Source organism: Pholcus phalangioides, unplaced genomic scaffold, assembly GCF_987345545.1.
Source record: "Pholcus phalangioides strain wild (caught in Gottingen) unplaced genomic scaffold, Ppha-v1.0 ptg000007l_1, whole genome shotgun sequence".
NCBI classification, from domain to species: Eukaryota; Metazoa; Arthropoda; class Arachnida; order Araneae; family Pholcidae; genus Pholcus; species Pholcus phalangioides.
The window spans coordinates 17,976,087-18,002,095 of record NW_028301600.1 but is presented as its reverse complement, the minus strand read 5'-3'; the positions used below and the strand labels follow the sequence as shown (position 1 = coordinate 18,002,095).

The 26,009-nt window shown below is 35.5% G+C and overlaps 1 protein-coding gene across 3 annotated transcripts in view; it reads left to right on the top strand.

Moving 5' to 3' along the window:
• The window catches only part of LOC149085010 (rho-related BTB domain-containing protein 1-like), an 87,995-nt gene extending 62,282 nt beyond the window's left edge, over window positions 1–25,713 (top strand). For 2 of the 3 annotated variants that reach the window (XM_089232764.1, XM_089232766.1), the window contains exons 3-13: window positions 5,592–5,695; window positions 8,187–8,384; window positions 13,884–14,091; window positions 14,885–15,100; window positions 17,348–17,403; window positions 19,088–19,181; window positions 20,745–20,865; window positions 21,209–21,327; window positions 21,443–21,685; window positions 24,510–24,658; window positions 25,320–25,710. In XM_089232764.1, coding sequence (XP_089088890.1) covers window positions 5,592–5,695; window positions 8,187–8,384; window positions 13,884–14,091; window positions 14,885–15,100; window positions 17,348–17,403; window positions 19,088–19,181; window positions 20,745–20,865; window positions 21,209–21,327; window positions 21,443–21,685; window positions 24,510–24,658; window positions 25,320–25,488 — 1,677 coding nt within the window. In that variant the 3' untranslated portion in view covers window positions 25,489–25,710. Of the gene's footprint in view, window positions 1–5,591; window positions 5,696–8,186; window positions 8,385–13,883; window positions 14,092–14,884; window positions 15,101–17,347; window positions 17,404–19,087; window positions 19,182–20,744; window positions 20,866–21,208; window positions 21,328–21,442; window positions 21,686–24,509; window positions 24,659–25,319 lie in introns of all 3 variants that reach the window. The other variant, XM_089232765.1, reaches the window with a different exon arrangement.
• The last annotated feature ends 296 nt before the right edge of the window (window positions 25,714–26,009 follow it).

Below are 26,009 nucleotides of genomic sequence, written 5' to 3'. Positions count from 1 at the left end.
TCCCCTTTTTTCGCCTCTGCACCCACGTAAGGGGGACGAGAGATGACGCCACAGGGGAAAAAAGAATACACAACATATTATAAACTTATGTAAGTCATCGAGAAGAAATATAAGATTTCTCTATTTCTCGTCCAAGTTGTAAATATCGATTATATGATATTTTAATCGAAGTTGAAGAGGAGATAAATTATGAATTATGTAAGCCGAAAATACAGGAGAAGATTCTTGGCATTCGTAGGAAATTTTAAGGGTTAAAAATTAAATAATAAAAATTCATTGAACAAAAATTAATTCCAAATTTTCGAAATCATTATTATTTTTTTAATTTAATCTATAGATGACATCTTTATATTAAATATTTGATCATGTATTTTTACAATAGATGGCAGCAAATTCGTTCTGGACGAGAGAAATATTCGAAACCCCCCCCCCCTCCAGTTTTTAATGTATAAATCCTCCCCACCCGATATATATTTTTGAAATATAATCTTCAATTTTTTTCCACTCCTGACATCACGTCGACAGAATATTCTATAGCTTTTTCCAACATCGAATAATTTTTAGCTTGTTTGTTAAGGTAATTTTCATTTCTATAGTTCAACAAACATTCATGGCGAATATATTTTTCAACAAACTTGAAGGTTGTGTCCTCTGGCCACCTCACCATCCAATATTTCCGCGGAATTCTAGCGAAACTTCAGGAGACGACGGAGTATGAACAGGTTCACGCTTGAGATCAAAATAAACCCCTCCGTGAGAGAGCAAAATGACCCCTCCAGCGCGGCAGGTCACGCCCACTGGCGCATGCGCATACGTCTACTTAACCGGAAAAAATAGAACCGTTCTTATCTGACTTACCAACTAAAGGCCCGTTTACACGAGGCAAGCGCTTTAGTTGGTAACTTAATTTCAACTTACCGATTCTTCTTGAAACTGTCCACACGATAAGTGGTAAGTAGGCGCTCATTGGATAATTTTTACGGAGGTGAGCGCATGCGCGCTTCAGTCTACTCAAATCCACGGAGAGAGACAGACGCACAACGCGCGGGAGAATAATAGTAATAATTTTTTATTTATCTGACATTCAGAGAGGTGCTTTTTTTAAAGCTCATAGCTTTCGTAACGATGGATGAAGATGATCAGGTAGAACTTAAGAATACTGTGATCAGAGCCACATTATATGATATTTTTTTTAAAGAATATAAATGTATTCATTTTCACTTACTCAAGGGGGGTATAGTTATATGATACACATTGAGGACGATGTATATTCTGACTCCAATTGAAGAAACGGTTGATAATATTTAAGTTCATTTAATTTTAAAAAACTATTTGCATAGGTTAACAATATTAATTCCAAATAATAAAAAAGGAGAAACTCTTTTCTCACTTGCGCGAGAGCAACACACTGAGCAAGAAGTAGGTCACGCAAGGGAAACAGTTCGCTTGTCCCCTTTTTTCGCCTCTGCCACCCACGCAAGGGGGCGAGAGATGACGCCACAGGGGAAAAAAGAACACACAACATATTATAAACTTAAGTAAGTCATCGAGAAGAAATATAAGATTTCTCTATTTCTCCTCTAAGTTGTAAATACCGATTATATGATATTTTCATCGATGTTAAAGAGGAGATAATTATGAATTATGTAAGCCGAAAATACGGGAGAAGACTCTTGGCATTCGTAGGAAATTCTAAGGGTTAAAAATTAAATAATAAAAATTCATTAAACAAAAATTATTTCCAAATTTTCGAAATCATTATTTTTTAATTTGATCTATAGAGATGATATCTTTATGTTAAATATTTGATCATGTATTTTTACAACAGATGGCAGCAAATTCGTTCTGGACGAGAGAAATATTCGAAACCCCCCTCTCCAGTTTTTAATATATAAATCCTCCCCACCAGATAAAAAAAATTGAAGATTCAAAAATATATAACTCCTGACATCACGTCGACAGAATATTCCATAGCTTTTCCCAACATCGAATAATTTTTAGCTTGTTTGAACAAGGTAATTTCCATTTCTATAGTTCAACAAACATTCATGGCGAAGATATTTTTCAACAAACTTGAAGATTGTGTCCTCTGGCCACCTCACCATCCAATATTTCGGCGGAATTCTAGCGAAACTTCAGGAGACGACGGAGTATGAACAGGTTCACGCTTGAGATCAAAATAAACCCCTCCGTGAGAGAGCAAAAAGACCCCTCCAGAGCGGCAGGTCACGCCCACTGGCGCATGCGCATAGGTCTACTTAACCGGGAAAAATAGAACCGTTCTTATCTCACTTACCAACTAAATCACTTCTGCACTTGCGCACTTGCCAACTAAAGCCGTGTAAACGGCCCTTATCGTCTGCATACATTGTATCGTACTTGGCAACTAAAAATTAAGTTACCAACTAAAGCGCTTGCCTCGTGTAAACGGGCCTTAAATCACTTCTGCACTTGCGCACTTGTCAACTAAAGCCGTGTAAACGGCCCTTATCGTCTGCATACATCGTATCGTACTTGGCAACTAAAAATTAAGTTACCAACTAAAGCGCTTGCGTCGTGTAAACGGGCCTTTAGATGATGGAGAGAAACGTAAGGCATGCCCATGTTTTTTTTAGACGCTTTCGTACGGCAACAGTAGCATTGGAGCTGGGAATGCCGTGGGTGTTCGAGTATCCACAGTATATTGAAATACCGGCCTGAGCACCCCCAGAACTAATTCAGAAATCAAAATCACTTGTATTAAAGCCCAAGTCGAGCACCCACAAGTCTGAAACACTTCCAACGTCCCTGTATGATAGTGTCGTGCCACATGCAGGTCCTAGATAGTTTTCCTCCATTCAATGTTCAATCGTTGCCAAGTGGATTTTCTTATTCATATGTACACTATACAGGGTGATTTAAATTGTTTGTCCGTCGGACTAACTCTGTAACCGTTGACTTTAGAAGCTTACTTCCAATTAGTAAAAGTTTTCAAATGACTTGTGCAGTTTCATTAAATAACGTAATTTTTTTTTGAGAGAGATCGTACACATAAAAAAATGAAAACGTTATCTTTTTATACAGGCCCCGTGTGCTTAAAAACCCAACTAGAAATCTCTTTCCGTCTTTTAAAAAATTCCACGTTACTATTCGCTAGATATTTGAATTTGAAAATTGTTAAACAATGTAAGATAGGGAACAGCGATTGGCTATAGCGATAGTACTGACATCACACTTCTCTCAAAGGTGGCGGGTAGTTCATCCTGGGGTTTTGAGAAGCCCTAAGTGAACCATTGAATTGTGAACCAGTGTGAATTTTTTTGCGCTTCAAGTATTCCCTGTAAATACGTAGGGGTCTTGCGTATCACTAGAAATGCGCAGAAGATGTTCGTATTTCTAGAAATGCATGACGCACAGACATCTTGGCACATGGACCCACTGGGTGCGACCCGGGAACTCTAGTGCATTAGGGGTCACATGACAATGATTTTTGTACGCCATGATGTTCTTGGGACGGTCCTTGGAACGTGGAATGTGTGCTAGCCCCTAGAAATGCTCAGAAAGCGATCGTACACTAAGAAATACGTAGGAGGCGTGCTTGCTCTATGCTGTGTATATTTACGTACAAGAAAACTTATAAATTTTTTGCGTACGCCACTTATTCGTCACTCATTTTCAGGCAATGTCACTGACGAATGTGCGCGCAAAGTCACACTGTAAACGTGTATCAACGTCTTTATTCTCTCGATAGGCTTTAGCATCACAAAAACCAGTCTCGAATACGAAAGTGATGAAAAAATAAATGTGTGTGCTAGTGGGATCTTAATTAACTTCTCTTCCTGTTTTCTTCAATGTAATTTCAGATTTTATTTTCAGCGAATTTCTGCAGGGGGAAAGGTAATATTCATTTCATGGAATGAGAAAGAAAGAAAAATGAAGCACAGTCGAGAGGTTCAACAGGGAATGAGATAGATATTATTCTTGTGGATGTGTGTTTTTCTCCCCTTCAAGTTCAATACAATATACGATACGGACAAATTTGAACTCTTTATATATCTGAATATAACCTGATGTTTTTCACAAGGTAATGTAATGAATATTGAAAAAACTCAGCTAAAACACAGTTTTGGATCATCAAGGGCAATGCAATGCAGTTGCAGGATGAACCCAAGGCCTTCCGCGTTTGAAGTTATTTTGATACAGGCTGTTTCTCAAAATTCGCGCACGTCATAGTTTATGAATGTTTTTTTTTAAATGAGTATGACTATTTTTAACAAAAAATAACAGATTAAACTTATGAACTGAAACATGACCTTTAATAAAAGTTGAAAAAAAATTTTTAGAATTTACAATAAATGTTCAAAATGTTTGTCTTTTTCATGGACACATAGGCTCATTCATTTTACCAGATTGCTCGAGACTTTACAAAGTCTGCGAGAATTAATGTCTGATATTGCGTTATTGATGTTAGTCTTGAGTTCATCTATCGTATGTGGATTATTGCAGTATGTCACATTTTTAAGATAGCCCACCCTCCAAAAAAAAGTCCAGGGGGTTACAAGTCCGGTGAAAGGGGTTAATTACGGTAGTTTGCACAATCTCTGTACTGCCCATTTTACTGAATTCTTTCCAAAATTATCATTTCGATTATTTTCATTAGTATCTGTTTATTTATTTTGGCTTGCTTCGTTTAGCCATTTAAACATTTAAAATAAGAAGTTTTGCATTTGCTTATGAGGTAACTTCCACTAAGAATAGTTTTCTCGGATCCATTTCAGCTGAATCACGTAGTTAGTTAATTGTCATTGGGTTAATTGAAAGCCAAATCGAGACAGATAATTTCAATTATCTTCTAACAGATAATTTCAATTACCTTCTGACAGATAATTCTTAATTATCTTTTTATTTTCATGTGAGTTAGGTGTAGTTTTTAAAAGCCTTGGACTTATTTATTACATTACCAATACAACTGCAACATAAAAACATGGGAGGCAAATACAAGCGTATTTACAGTTTACTCAATCGAGCATCTTACATTTGGACACCCATATTTTGCACATCTCTGGGTCTTTAGGAAAAGTATGAAAACTAACTTGAATCCGAAGTGTCTCTCTTTTTTGAGAATTGTCCTTGCAAGTTGCAATCGCACAAGAACTCATATTTGAATGACAAGAATGACAAAATAATATTGCAAAAATACCACCCACGCATACCGGCAACACTAAAATATCACCATAAACATCACTCTTAAACAGTCTCGTCTGCGAGAAGAAAATAGCAAGGCCGTGACGTCACACAGCAGCTTCGAGATCACGCCCATTGAGCCAAGGTGGCAAGCGCAACATCAAAGATGTGAAACAGCATTTACTATGTAGCTCTGATGTGACCGGAGTTGGTGTGTGACAAAGTAGGATGACTGCATAAATCATTGATACGGAAGTAAGTGTCCCAAAACCATGCAGTTAGCGCCCCCACCATCTCAGTGAGCGCAGCCATTTGGGAAATTCTTAAAATAAGAGATAAGAGTTAATTCACTTACTACTTTTTTTTTAGATTATTTTTTTCATCACAAATTTCAAAGATCAAAACTATAGTCATAAAACTTATTTTAGGTTTTACAAAAATCCTGGAGAGTGGTAGATGGTGTACACGTATCTCTACGGTTATGGGACACATTTGGAGATCATGAAAAGGATAGGAAATTCGCCTATGGAAGGTATTTTAAAAAATATATTTTTCCTATCATAACTGCAATGTATTGCATTGGAACAATTTACGCTCACATTATCTTTAGCATTTATGGTTTATGTAAAATATAAAAGAATGAATAAAATGAGCTACTTCTCATGTGTAAAAAAAATTACGCTTATTTTTGGAACAAGATAATATTCTGAGGTTTCGGGAAAAATTATCATTGACAGTTTCATTATAAAACTATTTGCTATACGTAAGGGGCTATATGACCAGTGTTTAATGGGAAATTCTAGTATTTCTTTCCCCTTATTTTGGACCGCCTCTTGGTAATGATATCTGGTCATGGCCCCCACATACTGCAGCCCCTAGGCTAGAATATTTGGTGAGCTCTGATAAGATTTTTCTCGCCCCCCCCCCACTATAGCGCAGTGTGAAGAACAAAATATAATAAGAATTATCCCGAACCCTTTGGCTGGTGCCTGGACAGCCCCCCTGAAGGGGCGCGCCATGTATCTGGTACTATGATTTTCGAGAATAATCATATAGATTGTTAGGCTGTTACTTCCAGCTAGGGCCCCACAAAAGAACAATTTTCTTGGGGATCCATGATGATGTTAAGGAGACACTGATCCGTTGCTCCAGAGTAATTAAAAACCGCATTTTAAGCTGCCAACTATGAAGGAGCCATATAACCTCATCAACGGATATCATCATGCTTATATCTTTTGCTCGCTCCATGGCCGCTAATGGAGGAGGGGGACAGGCGGATCTGGTGCCCCCAAGCGCTGGACAAGAGGCGCACCGAATTCAGGAGTGGCTCTTGGGCCGTGCAGCCGCACGGGGGCACCAAATCTGAGTTGAAAGGGCAAACAAAAAAGCTCTGTCAACCAAAAAAAACGTGGTCGGGGAGCTAAAAATATGTCCCGCACGGGTAGAAATTTTTTATCGAGCTACCTCTGGCCAAATTCACTCTTTTACTCAGTGTTTCTCAAAATTTTGTCACGCGCGCCTTCCTTGTCTTATTTATGGTTGATCTGCGGCTCTCCAGAATAGTTTAGTAGATATTGTGTGCGTTCATAAAAGATCCACTCCAAAGCATATTTAGGCACACACATCAATATTTCCAGCTCGTCGCAACCTGACAAAGGTTGGCGACGCCGCTAGAAGCCACAATGCACACTTTGAGAAACACTCCTGCTATCTGCTCCTAGCTCCTACATCTATATTACAAGGAGGGCGTCAAAATGCGTGCTTGCAAAGTATCTAGTTGCGGCCCTGGCTCGCTCAGTCATGGCCCTACATTCTGCAGCAGGGTCTCTAGACTGGGATATTTGACGGTCCCCTCTATAGTGAATTTATAATGTCAAAAAAAAAGAATTGTCTTCCCCCCCGCCCCGGGACTAGAGCCCTGTCACCCCTGCCTTTGTTGGAAGCCACGCGCTCAGTCATGATGCAAATATCATTCAATTGTTGCCCCCAGTTAGAAGCAGCCCCGACTGGTGAAAGGTATGGGAACATACACTGACCTTTAACATCTTGTCTTCATAATGTCTAGTTCAAAGTCTTTCAACTAGACGATGCACTGCAATCGGCGGAATTGACTTGAAAGTCTGGGAGGTGAAGGCACAGTCATTATTGCTACTACTAAACCATACATGTAGCTCGTCCATATTCCTCTGCGGAACCTCTAACGAATTGGTACATGTTGGAATGCGCGTGTACGCGTAGTGAAACCTGACGTGAAGTTTGTTCCTGAGTAATGCTTGTTATGTGTAGTGCTGCCTCTGTCATAGTTTTTTCTAACTATGAGTGAAGTGTAATGATTGAGTAATTGCATCATTGTAGGCCTGTTGCACTCTGTGGCGAGACTTTCCAAAGGGGAGATCTGCTCGCAATTGCGCCTGGAAGTTGGGAACCAGAGGAAACCAACTTCAGCCGACCAACTATTGGGCTGACGGTAGGGTTATTGCTGGGGGGGGGGGGCACGATGATGATGTAAATTCATATATACACTATAGATCAGACCACTCCACCTTTGATGCTGGGGGGGGGGGGGAAGACGCCCCCTCGTATCTCCGCCCATGACTGCAATCAGGGCTGCAACGAGATACTTCGGGCAAGTAGGCATTTTGGTGGCCTCGAGTAATATCGATGAGGATTACAATTCGATACCCCTATGGTCCGGCACGCGACCGAGACAGCAGTGTCGAACATAAGCAGGTGTGAAGTATGCGATCGCACCGGGCTGCGGAATATTTGGGGCCATAAAGCTGGATTGTTTTTTATACGTAATCAATGACCCCAGTCGTTAGCGTGTCATATAAAGGCTTGGTACGAAAACAAACATAATCTTATTGCAGTGATTAAACAAGCTTGGACCACCTTAAGTCAGGGCCTGTCCGAATGTTACATCCATTTGCGGCCCTGACTGCCGTGCAAGTTTAGATTATCTACATTATTTTCTCTTTTGGATTTTTACCATATTTAAGTGTCATGTAATTTTCTACTTTTAGGTCTGATGTTGTTCTATTATGCTTCTCTGTTTCCAACCAACTTTCATTGCGGAACTGCAAGACAAAATGGTATCCAGAAATCAGAAGCTACTGCCCTCACACACCGATTGTGTTGGTGGGATGCAAAAATGATTTACGGCATATCCACAAGGAAAAAAATTTCTTAGACTTATGCAGAGAGAGAAGTCCATTTATTAGGTACGTATATTATTCTATAACTAAAGTACACGGGGTGCTCTAAATTGCTCACACGGCGGATATCTCTGTAACCGTTGACTTTAGAAACATAACTTAAACGTCACTTGAACTCAAATGACGTTCAGTTACTTAAAATCTTGAAATTTGTTTGAGGGGTCATATACATGAAAAAAAAAATTCTTTATATGGTCCCCGTGTGCTCAAAAAACCTAATTAGAAAGTTGTTGCCCTGTCTCTTTCGAAAGTCCGACAACAACAACAACAAAAAAATTCACATTTCTAAATACAGTATACATTGAAATATTCAAGTTCAAAAATCTGAGAAAAATCGGGAGAAGAGTAGCGTAAATGAAAAAATCGATTTCCGTTAGTTTATGCCGTTCTTTCCCAACTTTTCTCCGATTTTTGAATTCAAATATCTCTGCGAATATTGCATTTACAGCAAGGGGGATAAGATTCCACTTAAAAGCAAGGGAATTCTAACCCCCTTGTACCCGATGTCTATCGTGTACTCTCTGACCTGCATAGGTGCCGAAACCAGGCTGGCGGCTCAGGTTATTTCAGCCCTACCGGGCGTTTCTGGCATGGGAAAACGGGGCACATGCTCAGGGCCTTTAAATTGACTGCTTTTTGTATTTAAGGCACATACCTCTTTTCCTACGTACGCCTCTGCCTCAAAGACCGCATATATGCCCCCCCCACCCCAAAAAAAACTTTTTCTCCCAGGGCCGGAACTTTTGGGGAACAGCCCCTGCCCCCCTCTCAATAAATAATGAATTCACAATACAACGCAACCTCTCCTCCTGCATATCAGCTTGCGTCCCGTATACGGGAATACGGGACGACTGGCAATTTTCAGCTCCCCCATCCCCAAGACTTCACCAAAATCACTTGTGTGCTTAAGGCCCTCATATGGGTTAATCCGGTACTGAGTGCACCCATCACGCACGGGAAAAACTGATTCTTCCATATTTATCGTACTTCATATTTACCAACTGCATTCGGGAATTATGTATAATTACCGGTAAAAGCGACAAATGTAGAAAAATGTATCAAACTTACCGAATTGATTGGGGGTTATGCATAATTGAGCTTATTTAATGCTACCGTCCATTGGTTAATATCTTTTCCTCCAGGATTTCTGACCAGGTGGAAAGGGGGAGTAGGGTGACATTTTGACATATATGCCAAGCACAGACATTATGAGTTGGAGTAAAAAAAGCAACAAATGATAACGATTCGCCTCCCCTCGATTTTAATTAATTGTGCATACCGTCTGGTCACTTTTATTTATTTCGCCTGGAGCAAGGAGGAGGGGCGAGTCCTTTCTATACCCTCAGAAGTTTTTTTAAAAATCTTTTGGGAGTGTTGTTTTTTTTTTACCAGAGGAATCAGCATTGAGTGTTGTTTGCATCCAATTTTCTTTATTTCTGAATGGAATATTTAACCTTCCCACCATGGCCCCCACATAGGGGGGGGGGGGCCTGACAGGGCTCTAGCCCTGAGGCCCGGGACGGTTATCATCATTTTTTTACTTTTTCACGCTATAAATTACCTACAGAAGGGGCCCGTTAAAAGTCTGACCGAGGGGCCCGCGAAAGATCCCAGCCTAGGGGCCCGCGAAAGATCCCAGCCTAGGGGCCCCGCTACAGGATGTGGGGGCCATACTTCCCACTTCAGTACGCGGCATCTACTCTTGGTGAACAAACAATGGTAATGGTATATACCATTGTTTGCTCACCAACCAGTAGATGCCCCTCTAGAAGAAGAAAACCGCAATACCCATTTTAAGAATATTCTTAAAATGAGTATTGCGGTTTTCTTCTTCTAGAGCTGTTTTTCCAACTGTGTGTCTTTTTTATGTTATCTTGGGGAAAACTGGGCCACGTGGGCCATGGTAAAAATAGCATCTGCCTTCATAGGTGCCGCCATAACCTAGGGGGCTGAGGCCATTTGAGCTCCCCTCAATAAATTTTGAGAGGGGGCTTACTCCCCTTTCCCAATAATTTCTGAAAAAAAACAATGCTACGCACCTTCCCTCTCTTGTGTAAGCGCTTGAGTCCCGTATATACGGGACGACCAGCAACTTTTCAGCCCTCCTCCAATGTTTTCTTTATGTCGGCGCCTCTGATGAAGAGATATATGTTTCAGAATGAAAAAAAATCCCCTGAGAAAAAAGATAAGGATTCCAGAAACCTGAAAAGGAGGACAAAAGGACGAATTTTCTAAAACGTAGGACGCTTCAAACGACACCAAAGAGGAGGACGGATAGTAACCGTACAATAAGCTAGAGTTACCAACCGTTCTTTTTTTTGATACCATTTCAAACGTCCTCCTAAAAATTTGCCCTTTTGTCCTCTTTTCAGGTTTCCGGAATTTTTTTTCTTTTTCAGGAAAAATTTTTTTACCACTTTAAAACATCTATTTATTTATTGATATAAGTGTTATCGTATTTTTTTTCACAAGCATTCACCAATAGCAGTTGAAATTGCCAAAATTTTTCTTTTTTTCCTTTTTTTTAGCAGTTCCGATCTAGTCCTTAGCCGAAAAAAAGTAGTTAAGCCCCGATTTGTCCTTAGATGGCCGTAATCCAACAATAAACATGTTTCTACATTTACTTACTACTTATTTTCAAGCTAGGTGGCAGCACTTACCCACGCAATGTCTTCCGCTGCATCTTTCGAATTTGACGCAGAATTCACCACTTCTGACCTATATATTCTAGAAGTCTTGCTTCTGAGGTCTATTCTTCTGCCGGTCTATTACGCTGCTGTCTTCTGGTACAAAGTGGTAGTAAATTGCCCTATAATGAAAGATTGGGGGATGTATATGTAATCCGCGCATATCTTATCCAACCCAAGCATTTCACGAGTTGTACCAGAACATTTGTGTCAATAGTAGAGGCGGATATATGGTTTCGCTGCTTGCGGGATATTCAAATTTTGCCGCCTTTCTCCCGTTCTAATTTCATGTGGCCATGGTCCCCACACCTTGAAACAGGGTCCCCAGGCTGGGATCTTTTGCGGGGCCTCCGACGAGGCTTCCACGGGCCCCCTTTATGATGAATTTATAGCGTAAAAGAACAAAAAATTGTGAAAATCGTTCTGGGCCCCAGGGCTGGAGCATTGTCAGCCTACCCCTTGTGGGGGCCATGCATGTGGCTCCTAAATTTGCCGTCACCTTCGAACTTGCTGACCTCAGGGGTGGGAACTCTGCGCCAATTGCGCCGCACTGCGCCAAAACTAATATCTTGCGCCATCCTGCTCCAATAGCGTATTTTCGCATTTTTCTGCGCCAAATAGCGAATTTTGCTTCAGTATGTCCGGAATTTCGGAAAGGACGCCAAAAAATTTTTGTTCCTACTAGCCACGAAACGTTTCTTTACGAGAAGAGCGTGTTTTATTCCACTATACTTAAACTATCGGCCCCTGATCGGGCTTTCCATCGCGAAACCCCGATATTGTCCGTGATCGTGGAACTGAAGATGGTTTGCAATGCCTTTCAGCTTTAAAGCGCAAATGCGAGTCAGTTGCCGTTTAAAAAAATGTCACCTCTGGAAGCAGCAGAAATTACTGTAGTCGATTGTCATTGTGTTAAATCCCGATGTTTCGTGAAAAAAATTTCATTCCGGGAGTAAAAAGCGCATGTTCGCCGAATTACGAATGTTAGTTTAGAAACTTTGCCGAATAACGATAAATCGCCAATGTTGCCGAATAACGAGCGTTAAATCGCCAATGTGCCGAATAACGAGCGGTAAATCGTCAATATCGCCAAATAACGAGCGGTAAATCGTCAATCTCGCCAGATAATGAGTGCTGAATCGCCAAACATCGAGTTGTTTCCTCTGAAATTCTCTCCCATTTTGCAACAATTTCTTTCCAAGTATAAAAAAATTTAAAACTTATAAATTTTTTTTAGCTCATTTGAAGTGCTGCTGTTCAAGGCAGCAAATAGTGCCCTCAGTAAGCAAAAATCATCTTAAATAGACGGGTGCAAAAAATTTTATGACAGCCGCTCTTTCAAAAACAAGGTGTCAAAAGCCTAAAACACCAAAAACAAAAATCAAGCTGATGAAAAGATGTTTGATAACAAAAGACAGTGCAGTTTTATTTTGAAAAGGGTTGAGGGTTGACGAAAATATTCTTGTTAATTTCACTGCTCCAATTTATAAATATCTGCTCCGAATCCCATATTTTGCTGCTCCAAATCCCGAATTTGCTGCTCCAAATCCTGAATTTGCTGCTCCAAAACTGCTCCAAAACTGCTCCAAATCCTGAATTTTGCTGCTCCAAAGCTGCTCCGAAATGGACTTGGTCACTTCCCACCCCTGTGACCTAGGCTGTACCCTCCCTGAAAAATATGCCTCTTGTCCAGGCCCGTAGCCCGAAATGTCGTTCGGGGGGGGGGACCAAAGTGATATAGAACAATAGATTTGACCATCTTTTTCCCTTTTTTCGGTCATTTTCTCACATTTCGAGGGGGTCCCCCCGCTACGGCCTTGCTCTGGGCAATTGACCTGAGTTCTTAGTTAGGGTACAGTATTTTCCGAAGTGGGCAAATGGTCCAGGCAGTGCCATCTTAACGCATGGGCCCCCCTGGGCACTGCCCGGGGGCCTCAGAAAAATGGGAAGTAGTTGAATTTTTTGAGAATTCGTCATGTAGGGCCTCGGAAAAATCACTTGGCCCGGGGGCCCTCGATGCTCTTAAGACGACTCTGGGTCCAAGTGTTGGTCGAGTGGTCATAGTGACGGACTCGCATCGCGAGGTCCCGGGTTCGAACCCCACCGTCGCCGTAGTGGTGGTCGGCTGAAGTTGGTTTTCTGTGGTTCCCAACTTCAATGTGCAAATGCTAGCCGATCTTCCCGTTACGAAGTCTCGCCACAGAGAGCAACAGACCTACAAACAATACAAATGTAATTCAATTATAACATATCACTCACTTCACTTCTTACTGAAATATAGATGGCGACACTGAAAAATCAAACCCAACACTACATACACACTCAGACTGTTAGGTTCACACACTGTTACATTTCCGGTACAACTCACTAGGTAGTAAAAAAATTGCCTATAGATGGTGATAGACCTGAGTTGTACTCGGAATGAAAGAAAGAAAAAAAGAAGGTCCAGGGGTGAGCGGTAAAAGCTACGGGTATATAACATAGGATCCTATGCCACAAGTAGGGGAGAGAAGGGTTCTGGTGTCTCAGGCTCTGTAGATCAAGAAGGGCGTTACGTTTGGCATTTTTTGTTCAAAATTATGCCCGGGGGTGCCGAAATGGATACTGGCTCTGTGTGGAGGACACAATAAATTTTTGTTTCTAGTTACGTCCATTCCAAAATATTTGTTTTTCAAGTAAGTAAAGTTCAATAGTTAATCATAGAAGTGAGCTTTTGAAATAATTATAAATTTAAAAAATGTTCTGTTGCTTAATATAAACAATGACCAAATGATTTTTTGCAACAATAAAATATAATGTACATTTCTTCATTCAATAGAATACCTCAAGAAAGTGATCTTACTACTCCTGATCAAGGACGCAATGTTGCTGATGAGATTGGAGCTCCATATTACGAAGCAAGTGTTTTAACTCAGTATGGAATAGATGATGTTTTTGAGAATGCTATTCGCATGGCTCTTCTTGCACGGAAACAACAAAGGTTTTGGGCCCAAAATTTGAAGAATGTTTCGCCTCCTTCCCTCCAGGTGATTGTGAAAAAGATTGTATATTTTTTCCTTCTTTAAAATTTTTTTTTTTCAGAAGCATTTTATGAAGTTTGTATTTTTTCTAAGTTTCATCTTTATCTTCTTTGCACTAACATTTTTTTGAATTTTCAATTTTTTGAGTCTCCGCCATGCATTTTCAAAATATTTTATGCCCAATGTATTTTTGAAGGCTGGATTGGTATTTCTAAGATTTTACGCATAACTACTTATCATAAATGAATGTCTTGGGAAAGACACAGTGGTTTTCCCCGAAGATGACCCATGCATTGGTTTCATCAGTCTTTTTTTAAAATTCTACCTTCATTTTTTTTGCGGTATATGAAACAAAAAAATTTTAAAGTAGAGCAGGCAAAATTATATTGAAAGCGAAGATATCAAAAAGACTTTTGCTGATAACATAATTATCGTGAGCGAAAATCCAAATGTGTGTGTGGAACCAGAGATATGATACAAGAACTTGCTAAGGCTAGCTTTCAGGTAGGTTTGAAAATGAACCTGAAGAAAATAAAAATGATGTTCAACAATAATAATCATTAATGGAATTAAAACAAAGATATGAAACACATAAATTAAGGAAAAAATATTATGAATTGTTATAATATTAAGAAAATTTAATGAAAAAAAGTTTTTCTAAAAGATCAAGAATACTGAAATGAATATTCATTTATCACACAAAAAAGTTTTGATTCTTGTGATCCAAATTTTATTGTTAATTTTTTGAAATAATTTTCTTTATTCATCTTGCATATTATTGTCTATGAAATGTATATAGATGCCATTCTGTCCTCCATGCCCACCAGTTCCAGAGGTCTATATTGGAGAATCTTCATATACCAAAGACTTATTTACCTTGCTGGACTCTGGATATCATGCAGATGTAAAATTTTTTTCTGGCAACAACTATTTTGTAGCTCACTCTTTCATTTTGAAGTCTGTATCTCCTTACTTCAAGCAGACATTAACAGTTCAGCATGAGAGTAATTGCTGGGTAAGCATGGCTCATTTATAAAAAATTTACTCAATGTAGAAATCATAATTACTCATGATATGACACACATATAATATGTGTGTAGGAAATCAAATTGTATATTATTATTATTATTGGAAATACATAAATATAAACTTCCCCTCACTGAATTTTTTTTTTAATTTTGTGAACTTTCTTTTTATTCAGAAAAACTTGTTCACAACCAAAACTGATTTAGTGTCAAAAATGATGATATTTTCAATTTAAATCAATGTATTACTACGTTAGTTCTACCATTATTTGTTCAACTTCATAATGTAATTATAATAAGGGTATACCAATCAATTAAAACATTAAAAAATATATAACCATAAACAAAAACATTTAAGAGATTATTGTTAAATTGACTGTACATACTTTATTGAAATCTTTTACGAGTATTAGAAAGCACACAGGTGAAACAGCACAGGGGCAGCTCAAGTGCCGCCCCTAAAGACGACTCTGGTGGGAGGTCGAAAGGGCTTTAGCTTAGAGGATTCTGGGATAAACTTGATTTTTTTATCCGACTAAAGCTTCACACCACTTTTTACACAACAAAATGTGCTTTACCAAACATCCCACTTTGAAGAAATTGTCCATTTTTTTTGGTTGGTGACATAGTTATTTCACCGATCTTAATTAGGTCTGATAACTATTGACAAGCCATCATATTTTCCTTTTTTTGGGTTTGAATTTAGTTAATTAATGTCAAATCTCCAACATAGAATTTAATTTTGTAAATTCTAAAATACCACTCCAAGGTTCCCTGGCAAAAAACTAGGGGAGGGAGAGGGGGTTCTGGCAGGGTCATCTTAAGAGCATCATGGGTTCCCATGTGAAGTGATTTTTCTGAGGCTCTACCTGGCTAAAAATGCCTACCAAACCAATTGCATGCTTACTCCCAAACTCTTTAATTCAATCTCATTTTTATGAGGCCCATGGGCCAGTGTCGTCTTAACGCACAGGCCCACCTGGGCACGGCCTGGGGGCCCTCACAAAAATGAGAAGTCGCCGCCAAGCAGACAGTCACACATCTTATTAGAATGATAGTTATCTTTTCTTAGCATCTTCTATCAACCAAACACAAATACAAAATATTCCAAGTTTATGGGCAGTGTAAGAATAGAAATTCTTGAATTTAATGGAACAATTAGAATCTGATGCAATTTTAAGATATATATATATATTTTAATATTTTAATAAAAAGTTTCTCATTTCAAACATTATATCATAAATCTTGTGGAATAAAATCTACACTTTTGGAAATTATTGATTCTTTTAGAAAACATGGCTTTCTTAGAATTTGGCTTTATTTTTCATTTCTCGCAACTTTCTTTGTGAATCAAACAGTATTAAATATTGTATCTGTTAAATATTACAAACAAATCTGTAATATTACCTCTTTCATAGCTGATAGGCGGAGAAATGAACTGGTCTTTTCAAAGAGATTAACACTCATATTTATTATGAATGAACACTACATCAAAAGCATGGTAAAATTAGTTACATGCAATTGATTTTTATCAGTGGAATTGTCTCAGAATTGTAAACTTTTTGTCAATAATTTCTTTTGGTGAGTGAATTAGAGAAACATAAGCATAAAGTTATTGAAAATGTTGGGAATGCTCAGCGCAGAACTGTGGGAGGGGGGGGGGGTTACTCAAACCTAATATTTTCATAGGGTAACTATGGAGATGGTGGCAAATGTTGAGGGGGGGCGGCTCAGGCCTATGGGCGTGATGCAAGTTTTATGCCTATGTAGAGAAATAACATCTAGATGTGGAATATCAAAAATAGTGCTACAGCACACTGATGAAATGCACAAAATTGGCGCTATCAATTTTATATACATGGTATAAAAAATATACAGTGGAATCTCCCATAACCTACACTCTCCATTAAGGGGGACACCTTCCTTTGACATACTTTTTTAAATCACGTTGACAGGCCTTGACATATTTTACCATCCATTAACGGGAACTCCCCATTAGCAAACAAAATTTTCTGTTCCATGGGTATCTGTTACAGAGCGGTTCTACTGTAACATAAACTGAAAAAATTATAAAAACTAGTAATAATGATTTGTACATGAGATTAAGTTTTATTATTCGTTTTACTCATTTAGTTCTACTACTGTATTTTAAATACTATTTTGCTGTATTTATTACCCTTCTTATATCATAAACTAAATGTTTTCTGAATTAACTTTTTTAAACTTTTTATTTGCAGAATTATATAACTACTTTCCAATCCATGAGTCTTCAAACTATTTATTCTTATTTAAAGTAAGTATAGTATGTCACAGTGCTCCTTTTCTAAAATATAGCTATGTGGTTATAGATGTAGCCAGTATTTTACCCTGAAAAAGCAAATTTTGCTGAAAGAATATCAAGCATTCATCATTTGGCTAATGGAAAATAAATTTTTCATTGATTTTCAATCAAATGGCTAGCTACATTTATAAAATGTTGATTCCGATGATGATGTCTATTTTATTATATCTAAAGTAATGTATGCCTATTTTCTTCACTATCAAAATTGATTTGTTTCTAGCTTTTATCTGGTAAGGGAAGGGGGAACACACACATAAGCCTTCACTTTCTTTCTAGATATCTTTCTGGGTAGTAAGAGTGTTGTTTAAATGCTCATTGTAGCTGGGGCCAGAAGAGATCTTAAAAATGGCATAAATTGGGTTGTATTGTCCTGACGTTTATGCTTTTCTAGTATACTTAATTGTGTCACTGAAAAAATATAAAACATTGAGTAATTTATTAATTTGTGTTGAGAAATGATTCAATGATGAAATTCTGCAAAAAGTGTTTCTAAAACTAAAACTATAAGTAAATAAAATAATAACAATAATAAAAAAAAAATTGCCTTTTTTGTCATTATCTTGAATAAATCTTGTGAAAGACACATATTTTGACATTTATGGTGTGTGTAAATATGTAAATAATTTTTTTTGGTAAAGTTTGTTTTGGAATGCCATAATAATAAGTGGGACTATGGAAATTTGTACTGAATATAAGTGATTCTATAATAAACAATTCATCTCTTTCCCTTACACAATATTTTGTTGCTGATACAAATATGCAAGCTAGAATAATGTGAATATTTACATTTCCTATAATAATTAAGGTTTAGCGACACAACTTTATGCATTTTGAACATAACTGTTAATTAAGTTTATAATAATTTAAGTGATAATTAGTCATAACTACTATTGAACTGATGAACATTCTTACACACTTCTAACACTATACATAGGCTTACCTCAAGAAATTTTTTATGAAAACATGGCTTTAAAACAATGGGTATACTACATTAGTATAGTGGTTCTCTAGCTGTGTACTACCACTACCATAGGCATCCCCAAACTTTTTTATGGGTGTGAGCCAAGAATATTGATGTGTCTCTACAAAGCTATTATTAGTATTAATTAGACTGTATCCAAATATTTGTACAACTCTTGATGAGAAGTGAGGAAGTGAGAGCATTATATATATATATATATATATATATATATGTAGGCCACATGTTTGTTTGTCAAAACAAGGTAGTCACTGTGAATTATCACTAGGACAAGGAATCCACAAGTAAAATGATCGCTAAGGTAAAGGAAGATACAAGGACGAATGATCACTACTGCTAGGGAGCCATGGTGGTAATGGGAACTAGGGCAACGAACAGGCACGCATGGCTCAATGATCACTGAAGGCAAGGGAACCAAGTGTGAATGATCCCCAGGATAAGGAAGTCATAGGTAAATAATCGCTAGAACAAGGTAGTTGTACATGTGAAAAGTTTGAGAACCACTGCACTAGCAATTTCCAGTATTTCATGATTCAATGCAAATATTAATGCAAAACCTGACTGTTATTGATTATATTTCTAACAGTTCCATTAATAGGTCCCAGTTTCAGTCTGTAATGAATGTTATTATTCACTGGTGAATGTTGATTTCAACAGATTTCTGTACACTGGGGAACTGGATGTTGATCACAATTCCAAACTAACAGAAATGCATGTCCTGGCCAAAGTCACAGGTATCGAAGATTTAGAGGTAAAAATAAAGTATGCATTTGTGTACATGATAATAAAAATGTAATCTGATTCTTATATACGGAGGTGATACAGCTCTCTACTATTTGTACAAGGATATAGGCAACTGGATACAATACAGAAATAATTGTTTTAGTTGGGTCTCTGCAGGGAATGAAATCACAGTTCTTTTATCATGTGGGTAAGAACATAAGAATACTACTACTACTAAATCACACATGCATCTCATCCGCATTCCTCTGTGGAACTTCTAACGAATTGGTACATGTTGGAATGTACATGTCCATGTTGTGAGCTTAACATGAAGCTTGTTTCCTGCCATCTATTTTTTGAACTATGAGTGAAGTGTAATGATTGAAGATTTGTACCATTGTTGGCCAGGCAAGAACATTGCATCACTATGCTGCAAGAGCACTGATGATTCCTTTCCTTAGAGTATACATAATTATATATAATTTTCCTTTAAAAAAATTAATCTCTGAATTATATTAATAATTCAAAGATTAATTATATAATTAATCTCTGCATTATTTCATTGTATGAATTGTGGAGAGTAAAATCATGTCACCATGTGGTGACTTATGTCATTATGAGTTATAGCTGAGTTGGGTCAGATTACATTTTTATTATCATTGATTGTCCATTGCATGGTCCTGTTTAGTGTATATATGTTCCAAGGAAGTAAATCATCAGTGCTTCTGTAGCTTATTGGTCTACTGTACTTGCCCAGATTGCAAGGGGATGGTGGCTTGATTCCCCACAGAGGCTTATAGATTTTTCCTTTAAAAAAATATCCATCTCTGCATTATATCCAGTTGTCTATATTCATGTATCATGCTAGTATGGAAAAATACATAAAGGCACATGCAAAAATATGTAACATGAAATTTTTTTCTCAAACTTCAGAAAACTCTAAGAAGCGGCCAGATAACCATCTTTTGAAGTTCGAACATACAAGTACTCCATAATGTGTCAAAGCTATAAAAATTGAGAATGAATGCATGAATAAATATTTTTTCTGGTTGAAAGCGGAAAAATGTTCTCAGAATAACTTTTCACGTGCATCAATTAAATCATCTTTTAAATGGAAAGAAATGAGAGAATTAGTTACAAATTATTAAATAATATCATATAAATCTTACTAAAAAATTTTCCATACTATTCATGCTACTTATCTATCTGTGATCACAAAGAATTGAATTCATAGTTGGATACTGCTTACTATGCTTTATACAACTTAACTTCTAATATGAGACTTAGTAACACTTGTTCATTGTTTTATGCTATTTTCAGTCATCTTACGTTGTGATCTTTGACTACATGAATTGATAGCATAAATAACAATAAATAAGGAAATCATGAAGAATAGGCAGTCTTGAAAATATTTTATATCAAATAATATTGAAGAAAAATATGTTGAGATATTTCTTTTTTCTAACAGAACATATTTCTAGACAGAATTTTAATAGTCAAATAGAAATTTCAAACAGAACCTATGTAAATGACTTCTTTTGATATTGGATATAAGTTACTATATAATATTTAAACGTATAACTATTTTTAGATTTCTGTAAAGAACCTTGTAGATGCAGATGATCACTTGAACAAGGATTTGGCCAAAAAGTACATCAGCAAACTTCAGGGGGGTCTTAAAAATACTTACATGAATTCCAAATATTTTGCAGGTGAGTCATGTTTTTTACTATCTTATATATTAACTGGCAATATAGAAGTTTTGAGATAGGCAGTCAAAACTTATAACAATTAATTATAACTAATATTTACATAATTTGAATTAGTTTGTGAAATATAACTCTGATATTAAAATCAATATCTGAATGACTAATAGTTCCAATTTAACACATATGTATCTGGGGGGGGGGGATTTCAGGGACTTGGGCTACTTAATTTTAATTCATAAATTAATTTTTTCATTTCATAAATTATTTTTATTCATCTTTCTCTGTCTTATAAAACTTACTAGCACTTAAAAATAGACATTAATATTAAGTTATTGTTTTTTTGTAGATGTTGTGTTCAAGCTTGATGATGGCAACTGTTCAGCTCATAGAGCGATGATGATGGCACGTTCAGATGTTATGAAAGCAATGTTCAATGGTCAGTTTGTGGAGAGTAAAGAAAAAGTGGTGAGAAAAGTTTATTTTCACTTTAAAATGAATAAAAACCTTTCTCATTCTTTTGATGCATAAAATAGTATGACACATTTACAATACTTGACTAATTTATTTTCAATTATTGCAGGTATCATTCCCTGGTGTAAGCAAAAGAATTTTTCAGAAAATGATTACATACTTGTACGCTGATAAATTGGACAAAATTCGAAGTATATCTGACCATATTCTACTTGTAGAACTAGCAAATCGTTTGTGCCTGAATCATTTGATTTGTCTGATTGAAGATCGTACAGTATCTGAATTGAGTGAAATGAACAAACAAGGAACAGATATATCAGAGCATGTATGCCATTTGCTGGAACCATGTCAGGTAAATAATCTAAGTAGTTTTACTAACAAAAATGTATGCAAGAATCATTTTTTTTTTGTAATGAAAGTATTGGTTGCATTGGAGTATTTGTATTCAATAAATTAAAGAAAAACATAAATTGATTTTTTGAAAAAAAATTAATTCATTCACAAAGCCATTATTTTACTTATTTGCTACTATTTAATAGAAACAATTTCTTATCAAATAAAGTTAAATCACATATTTAAGGATGCTGAAATGAGAAACTTACTCACTATGAGGTCTATAATTTATATCTGGGGACATTTAACTGCTATCTATACATTTCAATGAATTGTCAAAACACAAGAGGACATAGTTATTGCAATGCTATCTCTGAGTTTTTGTCTTTGAAATTATAAAAATACATTTTATCTCACGTATACCAGATGATAATTAATATTACACACATCATATACCCTTGCTTATTTTAATTCAAGTGGAACAAAGTCAATGGATTTCTATAATAGATTTCTAATTATTTGACTACGCAAATAACTGATACATATCTTGAAAGCAATTTGGAATATTCTCTAATTCATTATTATTGCTCGATAAATTACGTGGGATGTATTTAAAAAAAAATAACAAAAAGAAAAGAGGAGTGACTCAGTTTCATCATCATCATCAAATCAAATTTATTCATTTCCAACATACAGAGATTTAGACTAGTTTGAAAAAAACATATTTATCATCCAGAGGCGGTGATGCCTGTACGGATGATTGAAAATTTACATGATAATTAATGAATAAAATATATAAAGCATACGTCATGAACAGAAACATTAAAAAAAAGACACATATAGAACATAAAAGAAACAAAATTATCACTGTCAAATAAAAAAAAATACGTAAAGATAAAAAATCAAGAACGAAAAAACATACACAACACAAAAAAGACAAAGTTCTTAATGCATGGCGAGAAATGTAAAATAAAACAAAACATTAGATAAAAAATTTATGAAAAAAATGAAACTCGCACATACATAGATAAACACAAACAAGAAAATTTTTTTAATTGAAAAAATATACATAATTAAAGTGCCAAAGCTAAATTGAATAAATTTTATTTCTCCTCCTAAAGGTCAAAATAAGAGGCTACATCGTCTATTGGAATTAATAATTTGAATAATGCTTTTTTAAATGCCGCGTGTGTGGGTATATTTTGTATTTCTAGTGGTAGTGAATTATATAATTTCGGAGCTAAATAATAAAAATGTTTACGAAAAATTTCTTTCCTAAAAGTAGGAATACGGTAAATCATGTGAGGTCTTCACTCGGAAACATTATCTTTTAAACTGCATAAGCCTTTATTATGGTTTAAGAAAAGAATAATATGAAAAAGAGCATTATGGCGTAAAGGAAGTAGATTAAGATTTCTAAAAATTGTAGAAGAATTAGACTGACCCGGATTCAAAATTTTGAAAACTCTTTTTTTGTATTGAAAATAAAGGCAATAAATTAGTTTTATAATCACCACCCCATATAATTGTACCGTAATTTATAAGTGAATAAAACCAAGCATAGTAAAGGTCTTTTAAGAAATTAGCGGAAACTTTCTTACTTATATAATAAAAATTATATAAAACAAAACGAAGTTTTTTAAGTAGTTCATGAACATGAGATTTCCATATTAAATTGCTGTCTACGTTTAAACCCAAGTGTTTCATCAAGAGATTTCATAGTAAGTTTCATCAGACATTTATTCATTGAATATTTGTATTTTTCGTCCTTTCAATGAAATACTTTTTGTCTTCCCTCTATGAAACAGTGAAAAAAGATTAGTCTAGTTAGATTATACATTATTATTTTTATTTATGGATTTCAGACTGATTTTCACAATGCTTTATGTATATGCTATAACAAAAGATGATGCAGCACTCTGAGACTATGGGAGGAGGGTGTCAGTGAGTGAATATTCATTAGAGTAAGTTTTCTGGCTAGGAAAAAACTGTGTTAAGCACCACTTTTTATAGCTAGAATAAAACATAAGAATGATGCACTCTGTAGTGATTTATGTTTAGGGGTTGCTAGATATATACTTTTTATGGTGAAATATGCACTATTTTTATGATTTTCTTTACCTGTGATACACATTTATTGCTCACTTCGAGTTTCACTAATAGCTTTCATATTCTATCAATATGCATATGTCAGACACAAAATAAGATAAGTGAAACTCTTATGTAACGATATTCAAGGGGGGTGTATGAATTTCTTCCATATAAAACTTCCAAATTAATATTTTATCAGAAACCATTTGAGAGGTTAAAGATGTTCACCTTCATACAAATTCAGAAGAGTTTATTGGAAGAACATGAAACGATTTTGGCATTTTTGTGTGCTTCTCCGGATTATTAATTGGTTAATATTGAGATAGCAATAGACTCTTATTTATATCAAAATATAATTAAAAATATAATTTCCACATTATAAGAGTTTTACATTAAAAATGATTTCATTTTAATAATTTAATTATTAAATTAATGTTAATAAACTAGATATTAACACACTATCATTATTATTTATTGAATAAAATTAATTAAGAGTGAAAATGTTAGTCTTATAATGTGGAATTCATATTTTGAAATTGGTATTTTGATATTAAGTTATTGATATTTAATCATGAAGCACCACAGGTTGGCTGTTTCTGTCGTATAAATCAAGTAAAAATATGTAATAAAAAGCAATATGTTTAAATGATATATGTTCAAGTTTTTATATTATTCTAAATATCCACAACTTGTTATATTATTTGAAATTTTATAAAACTAATATTGAATTATATATTTTTGATTTCATAAAGGTTCATAATGCTGTACAGCTTGCTGAATGGTGTCAATATGTAATTGCAACAAATTATAATGAAATTTCAAACAAGTCACAGAAGTTAATAAGGATATTACACCCAGAAAATCAAGCATATCTCAACAAAAACAGATGGCCACCAGCTTCGTAAGTTATTGTAAATTTCATTGTCACTTTAACGTACATTATCAGTCAGAACTCAACCACTAAATTTCATTGGCAGTCAAAAAATTCGTATCAGTCGCATGAATGATGAAAAATTTTATAAGGAGAGAAATTTTTAAGTGCTTAAGTTTGAAACTTTTTAATTTAGTGTAATTTTTTTGATGCAATATTAATGAAATTAGTTTTATTTTGAAATCAATGGAAACTCTTTTGTATTTCTTTTTTGTCTATTGAGAGACTCTTTGAAAGAAAATAAACAAGTTAATGTGCCTGTATATCAGCATATGCATGTTATGGAATTTAATGAACAAAACGCAACTTAAGAGCGATTGGGTGAGAGAGAGAAACATATTTCCAAAAAAATCTCATAGTAAAGCATGTGCAGATGTGTAACCCAGATTCTCACTTGGAAATAGATATGAAAAATGTAAGAAGCATAAGCCACTGGGTTTGAAATTAAATTTTATAACTCATATAAGCTGTAGCTCTATTTTGGAAAATTATGAAATTTGTTTTTGTAAAGCAGTTTTATCAATTAAGCAACTGATCAATTATAATTTCCATCAAAACCTCTAGCTTTTTTCACCTATTTTGATAATTTAGACAAACTTCTTATTTTTGTCTTTATATATAATTTTTACAGCTATTTGAAAGAAGTTGAATACTATGAAAGGAGTGTTCACGAACGAGATATTGCAGAAAAAGCACCTCGTTTAGCAAAATGGAGAAAAGCTTCAGAGAAAGTTCATGGTTATTTTTGGTTATGTGGCAGCAATTTACATAAGGGAAATTCACAGTCTTCAATATCTTGATAACAACATGATATGAGGATGTTCTGTGTGTGTGATTTCATTTCACATTATGAGTCAGAGATATTCATGCAAGTTAATGTAAAAATCATTTTTTTTTCATTAATTTATCATATCATCCATCAATTCATATTTAAAAACAGTCATTTTCAAATATACAAGAACTAAATTTTGGATAATTTTCTTTGTGTGTAATTGTTTTGATTTTATTAAACTTTTTTTAAATAATTTCTGTTTTCATTCATTTTAATAGGTCTGATATGCTCTGACGTATTGGTCAGGATAAAAAAAAAAGAGGGAAAAAAACTATGCAATATATTGTGTGCTTGATATTATAAAGATAATAATATCTTTCTAAAATAAACGATTGAAAAAATCTCAAATATTTTCTATAATACAATTATATTCAAAATAAAATGGAAGATATGAATGAAGTGAAAGATAGCGATAGAACACAAGATTATCCAGAAAGCTTTATTGCAAAGCAAATGAAAATTCATTTGATGTGTACAAAAAAGTTTTAT